The 17,287-nt window shown below is 44.1% G+C and overlaps 1 protein-coding gene across 1 annotated transcript in view; it reads right to left on the reverse strand.

Annotated features, from left to right (window-relative positions):
* The window catches only part of ZFYVE1 (zinc finger FYVE-type containing 1), a 53,161-nt gene that overhangs the window by 20,213 nt on the left and 15,661 nt on the right, over nucleotides 1-17,287 (reverse strand). The window contains exons 3-4 of the mRNA XM_081050158.1: nucleotides 10,200-10,704; nucleotides 4,924-5,138 (exon numbers count right to left, since the gene is read on the reverse strand). Of these exons, the coding sequence (XP_080906284.1) occupies nucleotides 4,924-5,138; nucleotides 10,200-10,704 (720 nt within the window). The remainder of the gene's footprint in view (nucleotides 1-4,923; nucleotides 5,139-10,199; nucleotides 10,705-17,287) is intronic.

Consider the following 17,287-nt stretch of genomic DNA (forward strand, 5'->3'; position numbering starts at 1 on the left):
TTCTACACTTAACATGTATTCCTGATGTAAGCCAGAGGACATGACTTTAGACAAATGCAATATAAATGGATCACTGAAGAAATTGTCCTAAAATTAAAATTCTTGCTCCCACAAGGATCTGAACAAATTTTAAATTTCTTATGGGAAAACTTTTCCCAGCTTTTACTAGGCCCGGAGAATGCTTTGACTAATGTACGTGTGATAAGACTTCAAAATTTCGTCTAGACTACCTCACCAATTCTAAAATGACAATTTTCAATAATCAGTAATACTTCAAGTCATAGTTTTCAATGATCCTATCTGTTCCCCCCACTGTCACTGTTCCGGTGCTTTCTTGCCTGTTGACAACCATAATAATGTAAGGATGGTAGAATAGCTACCAGCGTAGAAGTGGGCTCATATTAGCTAGTACAGCAGCGATCTCCACCTACCAGATACCTGTGCGGCCTAAGATGCTGTCTGATAAAGAAGGACCCCACACGGGTTACACAGAACCTGTCATGGTTGAAGGGCTAGCAGCCCACCCAGGTGGCAGGGTCTGTTACAAAAAAAGCAAGCACCATCCATCAGGACAGGAGAAACTGCAACAGCAAGGTACCTTTTAACAGGATTTTACTGTATTATCGAAACAGTACATGGATACCACTTCTGGGATACACGAGAAAAACAATTGGCCTGATTGTCAGGAACAAAAATACAATGCTTATTAGAGAGGTTTCCCAAAAGGTGTGCTGTCGGAAGCCATAGAAATCCCCAGGCCTTGCCTAGGCAGAACTTCCTGGTCACAAAACCCAAAGCCCGCGCGCGCCAAACCCAGAGCCCGCGCGCGCCAAACCCAGAGCCCGCGCGCGCCAAACCCAGAGCCTGCCCATTTCCTTGTACCTCATATGGCATCGCCCTGTCCTAGCCTATCAGCCCGCGACAAATACCTCGCCACCCTATGACATAGCATATCCCACCCCCATCTGACATAGCTATATATATAACCCGCCATCGTAATAAAATTTTGAGGCTTGATCAGATCCCTGTCTTGCCTCCATTCTTCGCGTCTCCTGTCTCCCCTTTTTTTCATCCTCAACAGGTTTCTTCCCCTCGTCCCACGTTGCATTGTCCTGCCGGTCGGGACATTTTGGCGCCCAACGTGGGGCCCGAGGTACGAAGATTCTATGAGGACACCTACTCTGGAAACCGCCGCGGCCCCCCCCTCCCTGAGCCTCCACGGGCTGGCTTCTTTCGAGCCCACGCAGTTTTCACTCGTGGGACAAGACTCGAGGGCCTCCCCGGCGCGAGTGTGGCTTGTTTCGAGCCCGTAAGGGACAAGACTCGACAGCCCCCTCGGCAGTAAAAAGGCTCGTTTGGAGTTCACGAGGTATTCACCCGCAAGAAAAGACTCCAAGTTTGCCCGACGTTGGAGTAGCCGCCCAGCGAAGGACGAGAGATTGGTGAGTAGGTGATTGACATGGGACAGGAGTTGAGTTCACATGAACTCTTCCTTAAGGGTATTAAGGAATCTCTCAAGATGCGGAGAGTTAAGGCTAGAAAAAAAGATTTACGTGAGTTTTTCAGTTTTGTCTCTGATATCTGCCCCTGGTTCCCCCAAGAAGGAACGATTGATCAAAAATATTGGAAGAGAGTTGGAGACTGTTTTAATGATTACTATCGGGTTTTTGGACCCAACAAGGTCCCTGTATCGGCATTCTCATATTGGAATCTGATTAATGATATCCTAAAAATACATTCCTCAGACCCAGATGTTAGAGAGATCTTACAGACAGGGGAAACAGTCCTAAAAGAGAGTTCCCGCCCCCCTTCTGTCTGCCAATCTGTTTCAATAGACATGCCAGAGGAACCTAAAAAACAAGCTGATAATCAGGAAGCCTCTGCCTTAGAGAATCACCCATTAAAAGACCCCCCTAAAATCTACCCTTCCCTTTTGGCCTTTAATAATCAGGACCAGCTCTCCCCAAGAGACCAGATAGATTTAGAGGAACAAGCTGCCTGCTATAATAAAAAAGAAGATCCCTGGGGCCTCGCCGCGCCAACCTTGCGCGCCCCTTCACAAAAAAAACATACTCCACCACCTATTCCCCCCTTTAACTTACCACCCCTTGGCTCTCCCAAAATCCCGGGATATGGATTTAGACACACAAACCAACAACATTCTCGAATCCACCTTCTGGGCCTTAAATCATTCCAACCCTTCTCTTGCCCAGGACTGCTGGCTTTGCATGACTATGGGAACTCCCATACCTACTGCAATCCCCTCCAATATCACAGTAAACACACAAATCTCTAACTGTTCCCGTCTCTCCCTTCCTCTTAGAGTTCAACCTGTAGGATTTAATACCTCCCCCTGCTATCAGGGACGATTTCAAAACAACACTTTTGATGTAGATCTAGGGTTTGTCACTTTTACTAACTGTTCTGACATCATTCAAGTTAACGGAACCTTGTGTTCTAGCCCTGGACAAGTTTTCATATGTGGGAACAGCCTCGCTTACACCACGTTACCCACCAACTGGACTGGACTTTGTGTCTCAGCTAGTCTCCTCCCTGATATCTCTATTATCCCAGGAGACACACCTGTCCCTCTCCCCAGCCTAGAATTTGCCACCGGGCGCCACAAGCGTGCTATTACAGCCATTCCCTTACTCGTAGGGCTAGGAATTACTGCTGGAATAGCCTCGGGTACCGCGGGAGTAGGTGTTGCAGTCCAGTCCTACAATAAACTATCACGCCAGCTGATAGATGATGTCCAAACACTTTCTGGGACCATCAATGATCTCCAAGATCAGATTGACTCTTTAGCTGAAGTAGTCTTACAAAACCGTCGAGGCCTAGATCTTCTCACTGCAGAACAGGGAGGTATCTGCTTAGCTTTACAGGAACGCTGCTGCTTCTATGCTAACAAGTCTGGGATCGTCAGAGACAAGATCAAAAAACTACAAGAGGACCTAGTAAAAAGACGCAAAGAACTCTTCGAAAACCCACTCTGGACGGGTCTCAACGGACTTCTCCCCTACCTGCTCCCCACCCTTGGCCCCCTCCTATGCATCCTTCTCTTAATAGCCTTCGGGCCATGGGCTTTTAGGCGCATTACTGACCTCATTAAAAACCAAATCGATGCTGTTTTGGCCAAACCAATCCAAATCCATTATCAGCGGCTAGCAACAGGGGACGGCCTCGAAGAAGGCTATCTTGGCTTCCTCCCCACGGGGACGGCATAATACTAAGGGTATGTCTACTCCCCCCACGAGTTGGGGAGGGGTATGGGCACCGAGGTGAGTGCAAAGCAAAGCATTTGCAAGGAAAGGGCTCGACTCACAACGGTCGGCTCCCTTTAACTTTCCTGAGAACATACCTGGTTTGCATAGAGGTTGGTATCAAAAAATCTCTACCTCTCCTCCACAAAAGATACCCAAAACCATCCAATAACGAGCTCTGCTCGTTGGAGGAACCAGGCCTCTGTTCCCTCACTCGGTCAAGGCCCACCTCCTTAAAACAAACAAAAAGGGAGGAGATGTCGGAAGCCATAGAAATCCCCAGGCCTTGCCTAGGCAGAACTTCCTGGTCACAAAACCCAAAGCCCGCGCGCGCCAAACCCAGAGCCCGCGCGCGCCAAACCCAGAGCCTGCCCATTTCCTTGTACCTCATATGGCATCGCCCTGTCCTAGCCTATCAGCCCGCGACAAATACCTCGCCACCCTATGACATAGCATATCCCACCCCCATCTGACATAGCTATATATATAACCCGCCATCTTAATAAAATTTTGAGGCTTGATCAGATCCCTGTCTTGCCTCCATTCTTCGCGTCTCCTGTCTCCCCTTTTTTTCATCCTCAACAGGTTTCTTCCCCTCGTCCCACGTTGCATTGTCCTGCCGGTCGGGACAGTGTGCCTCACATCAGTGCTGTATACAAGATGAATTTTAGGTGGCACACGACATGACTGTAGGAGATACACTGCATAACATCAAATTCCACAATAGAAATTATTTCCTTTTCAATTCTTTTTCAAAATTTCAGATTCTGTTAAAGGGAAAGTCTCACTTGGGTAACAGTGTATCTTTATCATCTTCCAAACACTGGCTGCTAATCTCCCTTGTAAATAAGGATAAAACAAACCCCACTCTCAGAACTTCCAATGAGCAATGGTCTCTAATGAGGAATATGGTATTTTATTTGTTGAGAGGCAGGAGAGTCTTCCTGGTTATAATAAGGAACTTGAGAGTAAAACAGCCAGGGTTTATGCGTGCTGCCACTCAGGAACTATGTGTAACCAATTACTTCATCTCTCTGTGCCTCGGTTTCCTCACCTTCAAAGTAAGGATGGTAACCGTACTTAGCTCATAGAGTTGGTGTGAGGATTAAATGTACAAATCCATATGTAGTCCTCTGAACTTTGGTACCTAATAAACAGTGACTACTGGTATCGTGTATCTGGTTTGTGTGTGTGTATGTTGACCTAATTTCTACCTTTGATACTAGTTTTCTGTTTATAGTGATTACAAAATATTGCCCTCTTGAATAAATTAATTTAGGTTATGAAAAACAAGAAAAAGGTAAGTCCTTTTAAAGAAAAGCACAAAGGCTGTCCACGTAACTGAGCTCAACACAAGGTCAGACACACCACCAGAAACGAAGGCTTTTCTCTGTTCCCTAAAAGCCTACTTTTTCTCTGAGATGAGGACCTGTCACTTTTTAACTATCACCCAAGATTCCTCTGCACTCGTGCTCCTAGCAAGCAAGACGAGGACATTCAACTGGTGCAAAGTACACTCCTGTGTTTCTTTTTCTCGTAACCCTTCTCTCCTTCCAGCCCAGGTTTTCAATCACCAGCACCAACAAAATCTGGAGAACTGAGAGTTCTCACCACCTACTGGTACCCCAAGGAGCAGCACTCGGGGCAGGAGCCAACTGACCTTCAGGGCTTTGAAGATGACCCCTGGGTGCCGGGGTGAACGGGTGGTGTTGTTCTCTAGTTGCTGCTCCAAAGCACGCCGAAGCCCAGAGAAGTCTGTGGGAGGGTTATAAGTCCTCGTTCCCTTGTAGTGAATGGAACTGAAGGCTTCAGGGAAACGGCCCAGCTTCCGGAACCGGTCCTGGATGAGCTTCTCTGGCACCTCTGAGGGGTGATCTGGACAAACAGAAACAGGTATCTGAAGAGTGACCTTTCTTAAAAAAAAAAAAAAAACGTAATACATAGTCTGACTCCATATACATATAATACAGGACACAAGCAGGCAGATGCAATTTATGCTGTGAGAATTCAGGTTACCCTCATCTAGAAGGGAGCGTAAGCAGAGCCTTGATGAGGTGGGTGCTGGTGTGTCCTGCTCTGGTACTGATTTCAAGGATATGTTCAGGTTGTGAAAATTCATCACATTATATGCTTTTGATACAATGTTCACTTTTCTGTATGTACATTATACTTCAAAGAGTCTTTTTTTAAAAAAGTCTGCTCACTGTAAAAAATCCATATATGCCAAAACATAAAAGGAAAGAAATATATGTCCTCTGCTCCCTCCTACTCCCCAAAAGTAACTACAATTCAACGTTCACGCTTTCAGACTTTTTTCCTTACACTTACCAACACATACGCAACTTGCTTTTATCACTTAACATACTCATACTGTCCTTTTCATGATACATTGAGAAGTCCCTTGCTCTTTATAACAGCGTCTTCCATCCTGTGGACATATTTCACCAGTCACCTACTAATGAAAATTTAAATAAATAGCTACTTTGAAAATGCTGGGCCAACCCGGTGGCTCAGGCGGTTGGAGCTCCACGCTCCTAACTCCTAAGGCTGCCAGTTCGATTCCCACATGGGCCAGTGGGCTCTCAATCACAAGCTTGCCAGTTTGATTCCTCGAGTCCCGCAAGGGATGGTGGGCTCTGCCCCCTGCAACTAAGACTGAACACGGCACCTTGAACTGAGCTGCCGCTGAGTTGCCGGATGGCTCAGTTGGTTGGAACGCGTCCTCTCAACCACAAGGTTGCCGGTTCAACTCCTGCAAGGGATGCTGCGCCCCTTGTACCTAGCAACAGCAACTGAACCTGGCCCTGAGCTTCACCCTCCACAACTAAGACTGAAAGGTCAACAACTTGACTTGGAAAAAAGGCCTGGAAGTACACACTGTTCCCCAATAAAGTCCTGTTCCCCTTCCCCAATAAAATCTTTAAAAAAAAAAAAAAAGAAAAAAGAAAATGCTGGTCATAGGCTGGTGAAGCCATGAACAAACTGCCAATGTATGAGGCTACTAACCTGCCCATAGTCTCACCAATAATTATCTAGAAATTTGGGGAGTGGTAGTATAAATGGATTCAATAAATATTTTGGAGGTAAAAGCTGCAAGGACTTTTTGTTTTAATTTCCTTTCATGTTTAACAATAACAAATCACTTGTATTAACACTGGAGATACAGCGTTAGCTTAAATTTAAAAGTAAAGTCATCAAAGTAGCCACAATTCTGCAGTTAATCCCTGAGCCCATCTCCTCTTGAATTCTTCCTGTGGCAATAAGTTTTGAAGGAACAGGAGGTACCCTGGGGGTAGTCTGACCACCTTCACATCCCTCAACTTCCTCTCACAGCTTGTCCGTTGACATACGTAATCCCTGCTCCCAAACAATTATGGGAACTCATTTCTGCTCACGTGTAAACCAGAGAGAATTCATTTGCCTACTAACTCCTAACTAGAAATCCTCTATCCAGAAAAGGAACAGGATCAAACAAAATCAGGAAGTCTATGAGATGGAGGAAAATCTGTCAGTTTGCCCACAATTCTGGCACCTGTCCTCCTACCCTGCATAAACTCTGGCTGCCTCAGTTCCATCTCAAGGTTTCAAGCAGCAGCAATGGTATTCCAGAAACAGTTCTGGATTTAGAACTTAGAAGACCTTGTTTTGAATTCCAATTTTGCAACTTACTAGTGGGAAACTCCTCGGTTACATAACTTAAGCTCTCTGAGTTCAGTTTCTTCATCTGTAAAATATGACTGCTATTGACAGAATAACAAAGATACAGTAAGTTAGTATTTATTTAAAAAACAAAAACACCTAGCATAGTACATGGCACAAAGCATGGAAAAAAAAAAAAGTTAGTTTTTAAGAGCTGGTTATTTCAAAACCCTGAACTAAAAAGTAAGCCTTCCCCTCACCCAAGGGGTAAAGATCCAAAGTGGCATAAAAATGCTGATCACAGGGGTGACCAGTTAGCTCAGTTGATTGGAGCGTGGTGCTGCTAACACCAAGGTTGCCAGTTCAATCCCCGCATGGGCCACTGTGAGCTGCACACTGTGAGCTGCTCCTTAAAAGAGTCAATTATGCCATTGTAGCGTGAAAGCAATACGTAACCAATGACCATGGCTGTTTCCCAATTAAAAAAAAAAATGCTGATCCCAGGAATCAGCCTAAAGTCAGCATTTCCAACCTCCTTTCCTAACATAGTCATTTGCTATGAGTTCCTTCTTCCATTCTAGAACATTTAGATTTCACACCCCATTAGACCTAGCTGCCTCAGGTTCTAACTCCTTGATATGGCCCCAGTGTATTCACTTCCCTCCTACTGCCACCGCCCTTGCTCTGCCCCCATTACTTCTCACCTAGAAGCGTGACACCTCCTGGCTGGTTTTCCTGCCTCCACGCATGCCTCTCCAGTTCATCCTGCAACAGCTGGCTGGGGGATCTTTTGAAAACATAGTCCTGATCATGTAACTCCCTGCTTAACATCTGTCAGGGGCTGCTGTCATACTTAAGAACTGAGTCAAAGCCATCCATGATCTAATTCCCAAGTGTCTCCACCATTCCCTCTCACACAACCTATGCTTCAGGCACACTGAGTCTCTTCATTTATTCATTCAGCAAACATCTGATGAGAGCCTACTGTGTGTTAAGTACTCAGCCAGGCTCTTTCGATACAGCAGTGAATAAGATAGGCAAGGTTCCTGCCTGCGCAGTTTCCATTCTAATGGGAAGACTAAAAACAAGTAAGCGATAGGTGTCCTGATGCAAATGAACAGGGTGATGCAGTAAGAGCATAACCCCTAGGGTGCAGGAAGGACAACTTCACAGGGGACAGTCAGGAAAGGCTCCAAGGGGATGAGAGCTGAGTTGAATCTGAAAAAAGGATGGCTAGCTGAGCGAAGAGTGTTCCAGGCAGACAGAGTAGCACACGCAGAGGTGGGAACAGAGAGAAGGCTGACATGGCTAGCGGAGGGAGCGCGCGTGCATGAAGCGGGAGGGGAAGCGGATGGAGGATGACAATCAGAGAAGGAGTTCAGAGATGCAGGCAGGAGTTGGAGTGAGCACACCATAATTAGGAGTTTGGATTTTATTAAGTGGAAAGACACTGACAGGTTGTAAGCAGAAGTCTAACATGATCTAAATTATAAATTAAGCCTTTAAAAAGATCACTCTGGATGCTGTGGGGAGGATGCACTGAAGGGGGTGAGAATGAAATTTAGGAAGCACCAGAAACACCTGGCAGCTCCCTGGACACACTGCTCCTTCCAATCACTAGGGGTTTGCTCTTTCTGGCGCATCCCTCCTCCCCTCCTCTAGCCAAGTCTCTGGAGTTCCAATGTCACTTTCTCTTCCCTAGATCCCATGAGGAGGTGTGTCAAGTGTCCTCTTCCATACTCTAGCTCCAGTGCCTGCATCTACCACAGAACAGAATACCTGTGGTCTCCCCAACTAGACCGTGATTTCTTCAAGGGTAGGAATTGTTTGTTTTCTCCCCCAGCTCGGTACCCCAGAGCTCAGCACATGACATTGTGCACTTGATAAACTTTGTTGATTCAATGAACAGGTAAACAGGGTAACTGCTTCAGGGGCCAACACTACTGTCCCCACCTGCATTTAATTACATTGTTATACCTGCTCCCTTATCCTCTCTCTCAGGTGGTGACCTTGCTTCCTATTTTTCGCTCTTTTTGTTTTATAAATTTTATTGGGGGATATTAGGGAACAGTGTGCTTCTCCAGGGCCCATCAGCTCCAAGTCATTGTCCTTCAATCTAGTTGTGGAGGGCGCAGCTCAGCTCCAAGTCCAGTCGCCGTTTTCAATCTTTAGTTGCAGGGGGCACAGCCCACCATCCCATGTGGGAATTGAACCGGCAACCTTGTTGAGAGCTCGCGCTCTAACCAACTGAGCCATCCAGCTACCCCTCCAGAAGCTCAGAGGTAGCTCGTTGTCTTCAATCTAGTTGTGGAGGGTGCAGGCCCATGTGGGAACTGAACCGGCAACCCTGTTGTTCAGAGCTCGCGCTCTAACCAACTGAGCCACCCAGCCGCCCTGCTTCCTATTTTTCTAATAGAAACAGTAAGACAACTTGCACACATACACACATGTACCTATTTACCTGCAGCCCTGCCCACATACTCTACCTCCTTTCCTGTTGTTACAGATGAACTGTCCACACTCCTAACCAAGGCTATCCCTTCACTTGTGTATCGCTCCAACGTTCCTGCTCTCTTCCATCTGCACTGATCCTTTTCCAGTGAATCATTCCTATCAGTACATAAATATCTGCAATACCTCACATCTTAAATGTCAAAAAGTAAGATGGCTCAGTTGGTTAGAGCGCAAGCTCTTAACAACAGGGTTGCTGGTTCAATTCCCACATGGGATGATGGGCTGAATGCCCTGCAACTAAAATCAAAAATGGCAAGTGGACTTGGAGCTGAGCTTCGCCATCCACTAGATTGAAGGACGACTTGAAACTGATGGGCCCTGAAGAAACACACCGTTCCCCAATATTCCCCAATAAAAAAAAAAAAAAAAAAAAAAACAACCCAAACTTATTTTAAAAAGTGAAAATTCGGTGAAATCCTACATCAGCCTGCAGCTATCATTTCATTTGTCTGCTTCCCTTTATAGTAGAACTTTTTGAAACAGTTGAAGGTAGCTTTATTCTTCTCTTATTCTCTCGATCCCACTCTCCACTCTCATCAGTCTTATGCCCATTACTAAGGACCTTTATTTTGCCAAAGCCACGCAGCAATTCTCAATTCTCATCCTGACCAGAAGCAGATTTTGACATGATCTATTCACTCCGTCTTTCTGGAAACACTTCCTTATGTCTTGCCCAAACAAAAACTTTTCTGGGCAATCCACCACCACCAAATCGCTACTACACTCCAACGCTGCCTCCTGTACCAAGAACGGTCAATCTGTGACAGTACCCCGTCTACTCACCAGAACCCAGTAGTTGAGTGTGCACAGTCTCATGGAAAATGACAACAGCCGGGCCGAGGGTGGACAAAGGGACATCCAGGCCACAGCGGGCAGTGGTTGCCTTGAGCTCCTTAGTGAAGTGCTTCAGATAAGCTTCTGAGGCGTCCCCAAGGAACTTGAAGAGGTCATTATGCAGCCGGTCGGCATGAGTTCGATAGATGACGAGGTCTGAGATGGCCAGGACCTTAAGCAGCAGCCGTGTTCTCTGGCTTAGATTCACTGTAGCCCCCAAAAGCCCTTCCGTGTCTATCACTGCTACTTTGTGGACTGGGTCATACGCTGCCCACACTCCCACAGTACAGGACTCCTGGGCTGGGGAGGTTTTGAAGACTTCCCGGCCATAAAAGAAAGTGTGATTGAGGGTATGAGACTTTCCATCACCAGTATTTCCAAAAATGGAAACCACCTTCAGATGCTGATCAGGTTTGCAGTCCAATTTCCTAATAAAGTCCTCTTCATTCGTTACCTTAAGAAAAAACAAATGAAAGAGAGAAATGGCAAATATCTAAAAACGTGCAAGAAGAACAAGTGCTTCCCAGAGTCAAGGTCTTTGGCTGACTTGTCAGGGTGGCAAGGAAAAGAAGCTCCAGGATAACAGCTTCCCGCCCAGCACTTACCCCTAGCAAATACCTAACAGGAACTTTTAAAGCCTCAGTCAGTACAAGAACTTAGTGGTCATGAAAGAGCAAAAATTACAAGTCTCAGAAGATGACACAGGAGCAAATCTTTTGACCTTGAATTAGGCAATAGTTTAAGTGTGACACCAAAAGAAATACAACAAAAAATAGACAAAATGGACGTCATCAAAATTGAAAACTATCATTCTACCAAGGACACTATCAAGACAGTAAAAAGACAACCGAAAGGACGGGAGAAAATATTTGTCAATTCTGTATTTGATAAGGGACTAGTGTCCAGGGCATATAAAAAAACTCAAGGGGAAAAAAATAACCTAAATTACATATTTTAAAGAAGTAACCTAATTAAATATTAAGCAATAATAATAATAGATATTTCTCCAAAGAAGATATATAAATGGCCATTAAGCACATGAAAACTTGCTCAACATCATTAGTCATTGGGAAATGCAAATCAAAACCACCATGAGACAGCACTTCACACCCACTAGGATGGCTATGATCAAAAAGATAACAAGTATTGGTGAGATGTGGAGAAACTGCAATTCTCATACATTGCTGGTATGAACATAAAATGGCACAGCGACTCTGGAAAACAGTGTTGTAATTTCTCAAAAAGTTAAACAGAGTTACCATACGTCTCAGAATTCCACTCCTAGGTATAGATCCAGGAAAATTGAAAACATATATGTGTCTACATAAAACCTAAATATGAATGTTCATAGCAATATTATTCATAATAGTCAAAAGGTAGAAACCCACATGTCCATTAACTGATGAACAGATAAACAAAATGTGGTATATGCATACAATGGAATATTATTCAACCATAAAAAGGAGTAAAATACTAATACATGCTACAACATGGAAGAACTTTGAAAACGTTATGCTAAGTAAAAGAGGCCAGTCACAAAATGCTACATATTCTATGATTCCACTTATATGAAATGTCCACAACAGGCAAATCCATAAAGACAGCAAGTATATTTAGTGGTTACCAGAGGCTGGGGGCAGAGGAGACTAGGGAGTTACTGCTAATGGGCACAGACAAGGTTTCTATTTGGGTGATGAAACTGTTCTGGAATTAGATAGTGGTAAGGGTTGCACAACTTTATGAATATACTAAAAACATTGAATTGTACACTTTAACAGAGTGAACTATATGGTGTGGGAATTACATCTCAATAAAGCTATTCTTTAAAAAAAGAATTATTGGTCAAACGTCATCCATCCATAATTCCTGTTTACAGTTTAAAGAACACAGCAGTCCTTATAAAGAATAAGGCCAGGAGGAAAGATACCTGGGGAAGAGAGAGATTATGGGATACCAGACTAGAGGTCCAGAAAGATGCGCAGGGCCGCTGCTCTCAGAACACAAGAGCCCCAGGATCAAAGCTCCTAATCCAAACGGGTAATATTTACTCCAGCAAAAGGAGTGACGAACCTTTTCAGCAAGTATCGCCAGCTTTAAGAGAAAAAAAACACCTTCCCGATACTCAAGAGTCTGCTGGTTTGATAAAGAGGAGTTGTTAGAGAAATGAGAAATGTAAACAGACCACTGGTGTAATAATATAAGCCCTCATCTTCCATAACCTTATCAAGATGGTAAACCACTCATTATTCTATTAATAACACCACTATTTTTTTTGAGGTAATGATTTTATTTCCTTTTTTTTTTAAGTTTATTGGGGTAACAATTGTTAGTAAAGTTACACAGATTTCAGGTGTACAATTCTGTAAATACATCATCTATATATATCACATTGTGTGTTCAAACACCACTATTCTTACATTAGAAGACAATGTTAATGATAATACTAATAATGTACTGAATGCCCACTGCAGTGACAGTGCCCTCCACTATATCCATGAGGACAGGACATGTCTATTTCATCTTTACATCCCTAGCACTTGGAACACAACATGGCACAGAGGAGCTCACTACCCAGTTACTGAATGAATGAATGAGTGAATGAATGCATGACAGGCATCTTGCTTGGTATTTTCATCACTTTTCTCCACACTGTATCTTCTATAGGGCTTAACACACAGCAGCATTCAATAAACTCGGCTAGGAGCTCACTGATCTACCAGACAACTGAGAGGAACAAGAAGTTACATGGAACAGCCCATTTTGGACCAGTCACTCAGCCAGCCTGGTTCCAAGCTGCTAACTTGGCCAGCAAGAGAAACAAAATAAAAGCTCCACGAACCTCTCCCAGAACAAGTCAGGTAAGGTCAGGGTGGCGCACTGCAAGAGCCATCCACCTTCTCAAGCAGTCCTGGGGAAGAAGACTAGGCCTAGGGACTTTCTCCCCTGAAATCTACTGTCAGGAATCTGTTAGCCCACAAAACAACAACTGCTATCCAGAATATGTAAAGAGCAGGCACCTGAAAAGAGGCACATGGGAGCGTTTAGGTACAGAATTAAATGTCTCAGTACTCATATTCATTAAGTGCCCACTTAATGATGCACATTATATATGTAAGTAAACTATTCATTTGGGATGAAAATAAACACTCCACAGCAGCATCTAGGGATATTATTTTGGCACCTGGTGTCCTGGGGGTATGTTAAACACACATGTTCATGTGTTGGGCATATGCATCTGAGTCCACTGCAAAGAATTCTGGGAGGAGGAGCTCAAAGCCCTAGGCTGGTTTTTCTACAGACAGACCTGGATAATCATTTAACATGCACTGACTGCATTTTTTTCATGTGTAAAGTGAGGATATAACCATCTTTGCCTCCCTCCACTGGAGGCTAATCAAATAGATACATGAGAAAATGTCTTGCGAACCAAAAAAATGCTTCATTTTTCCTTCTTGTACCTTCACATTATTTTGCTCCCTGTTATACTACTCAATTCATTCTTACGTGAGCCAGAACAGAGAGAACAGCCCATGCCTCAGTCGTAGGAAGACTGGTTTTCAGATAGGCAGATTCCCTTCAAGGTAAAGATGAGAAGATTCCCTTCAGTGAGGAAAGGAAGGGGCCAGAAGGGAACAAGGCTCCTGCTCTACTCGTTTTGCCTGTTTGCAATAAAGGATCCCACTTTGCTCCATTCCACGAGGGAGCTAAGCTACCTGACTCTGAGTCCTGCCAAGTGGCCACCCAACTCTACATGTTTGGAATGGTCCTTAGCTCTTTCACAACAGCAAACGCAGGAGTGACACCAAAGCCAACTTCTGCCTTCTGTCCTCCCTGAGCTTGCTAGACAATCTCTTGGATCTCAGACAAGTCAGAAACACCTGAATTCCACTCCTGGCTTTGCCACTGTGTGGCCTTGGAAAAGTTATTTAACTATTGAAGCCTCAGAGGAACCAGATAACAACCGATTCCACAACCCATAGGGATAATGGAGGGGATTAAATGAGATAAAGCACATAAAGACACAGTACAATGCCTGGCACACGGTAAGCACTCAGTAATTATTACCATTATTATTTAAAGACCAAGCCACTGGGAAAACATCCAGGTGCGCTGCAGTAGTAGCTGGGCTTGAAACTGCTTGGTGCTCAGAAGTTACTCCTGCCGGGACTAAATCAGCAATGTGGTCAGGTCTAAACTGATTCTACCTAAAAATGACAGATCTTGCTGCTTGCTTCTGATAACTAATCAAAACAACTTAATATTAATATCGACTGGCTTTACAGCTGGCTTTTAGTAAAGTGACCATCTATTGTTGTAGCAATCTTTAAGAAACCAAGCAGTACACCTCTATTTCACCCACAAAGCGTTTCACTTTGTATAGAGTTCCAAGTGGAGTCTCTAAAATGAAATGTAACAGTACTCAATGATCTTCCTTGTTCCAATTCAGAATTCAGAGCAGTTTATGGTAGTGAAAAGTGTCCAGCAGTCAACCTCTGACCCAGCAGGCCACAGGATGATGACAATCTCCCTCCAGAAATTCCTTTTTAGCCCTCAGAGAATCATCCAGGAAGAAAGACCCCATGGGCTTTGTTCTGAGAAGGCCTGGGAAGGGAAATGCAAGAGGTGGGAAGGAGCTGAAGTAAAGAGCCTTGGAAGGAGAAAAGTTCAACAGATCAGACTCTAGAAGTTAAACTCCCAAAGACACTAGGAAACACTCCCAAGGAAAGTAGCTCAGCATTGAGGTCCTTTCAGTTCTCTGGATGAAAACGACCTGATTTGTACCAACTACAATCATACAGGCCTTTCAATTTTTATAAAGGTGTTCCCTGTGGCTGAGGGTGAAAAATCAGCTCCTTCCCCAAAGTGATGGGAAGAGCTAAGGGAAGCTTGGTCGCTTCCAATCACAACTTAATGCTTCTAATAAATCCCACCCCTGAGTCAATAGAGTTTTTTTATACCTCTCCACTGAGATTCTAAAACTAGCCTAAGTCAATCGTTATTCCCAAAGTTAAGTTCCCCTTAATTACTTTTCTGTGTTTTGGTCTCTGGTTTATTTTGCTTTCATTCCATTTTTAGCTGAGTTCAGAGGAAGAGACAGAACCCAAAGAAACCAAACCAGATTCTTGCTCTGGGACCACGATCCCAAAAGGGAACTCACAACTTAAACACTTCATTTAATCAACAGACGTGCATCGCGCTTCCTCTAGTGTCTGGCACAGACCTGATGATGTTAGGCCAGCACAGGTACAGAGCTTAGGTAACGTTGTCCTTCTAGGGGAGGGCTTTCCCTAGAAGTAGACGGTTAGGGAACTCTTCCTTAAAAAAATCCAGACCCACTTTCATCGTGTTGAAAACAACTCCAGGCAATATTTAAATCCATGGCCTAATTTTCAGAGAGGGTTTTACTTAGACAAATATTACAGAGATTAATAGCCAGTCTATTTTTAAAGTCCAAATGATAAGGAAGTTCCATACCAACAGCAAACCCCTATTGCCAGAAAGTTCTAGTAAAACTGTTTCAACCTAGCAAGTGCAGAAAATTTCCTTTCATTCTATTCTAAAAGGATAATTTATCCACGTCTGTGTAAACACAATTTCATGTAAAAAGACAATTGTTACTCAAATATTTTCTTAGGACCACTGAGGTTGTTATCAAATACATTGAGCATATTTGGTAAGGGCAAAGATCACTTTCTCCCTCTCCAGTGTCCCCCGAGTGTCCCATTACTTGAGAGGTCACGAATTCTCCTCCATGTCACAGAACCACCCGTGGTGCTTATGATACATGGCCTTGCAGACATTGCCTGCCGCTCCCCTCCTACTCTAGCAGCAGAGAGATTCTTTCTATGTAGAGATGATCCACACAATGAATTCTTTAAAAAGAGTCATTTTTAGCTCCATGATCAGTCTCTTTGACTTCACCCAACTCACCCAGTTCAGTTTCCATTTATATCTGAATAAAAAGCTTTCCAAGGCAAAGCTGAATTCTGAGGACAGACTGGAAATACTGAGTCATCCTGAAGACCTGCATCATCCTCAAGAGGCTCTCCCAAGGAGCTTCCAGATGGGAGAGGCAGCTCCCCTTTTAAATGGTGTGACATACTATATTTGGCTAGCTATAAAAACAGACATAAGGTGTCTGGTAATGGCTCTGAGACTTAGCAGGAAAAGCACCAAGCTAGACAGAGACAAGAGAGCTGGGTTCAAGTCCACGTCTACCTGGATCACACCAGGGGCAATTTACTCAACCCTTCTCTTGCTCAAAGTCTCCATTCTCAAATCACCATCTCTGTTAACATTTTCCCATTTGTCCCGTCCTGGTTCTGAACTTCCCAACTAGAATGTACTTCATGCTGGCAAGGGGTATGGTCTGTGTTGTTCACCACTGCAGCCCTAGCACAGGGCCTGACACATTATTGGAAATCAATACATATTTGTGAAAATAAACAAACACAGCACAGAAAGTCTAGATGCAATACTCTCAGCGGGAGGGAACAGTATTGCATTACCGTTAAGGGTTCACCCAACCAGCCTCTACCACTCACTGACTTTCAAATAACCTTCAAGTTATTGGACTTCTCTGGGTCTCAGTTTTCTCACCTGTAAAATGAGGATAACAACACCACCTACTTCATAGGGTTGCTGTGAGGATTAAGAGGTGACGCCCATAAACACGTAGCACAGTGGAAGCATGCAGTAAATGCTAGAGAAGGGCTGACTGACACCACTATTACTGCTGCAGTTGTCCTGGTTTGCCTCTAGGCCACTGTCATCACCACCACCACCTAATTTCATTCCATTATCCCAAGAAAAACCCTCCTGAGGGAAGGTTTCCAGTAAATGCTTTATGAAAGAATTAGGGATAACGGGACAAGATGCTGAATACTTAACACTCCCTCTCTCAAAAGAATGTATCTTTTCAATTTAGGAGAAAGGAAAAAAACAGCTGTTCTAAGATTGTATAATACATATATTATGCATAAGAAAGCATTCAGTCTTCAAAAGAATGTGACATGATTCCAAGAATTATTACTACA

The sequence above is a fragment of the Rhinolophus hipposideros genome, assembly GCF_964194185.1.
Source record: "Rhinolophus hipposideros genome assembly, chromosome: 5".
Taxonomy (NCBI): Eukaryota; Metazoa; Chordata; class Mammalia; order Chiroptera; family Rhinolophidae; genus Rhinolophus; species Rhinolophus hipposideros.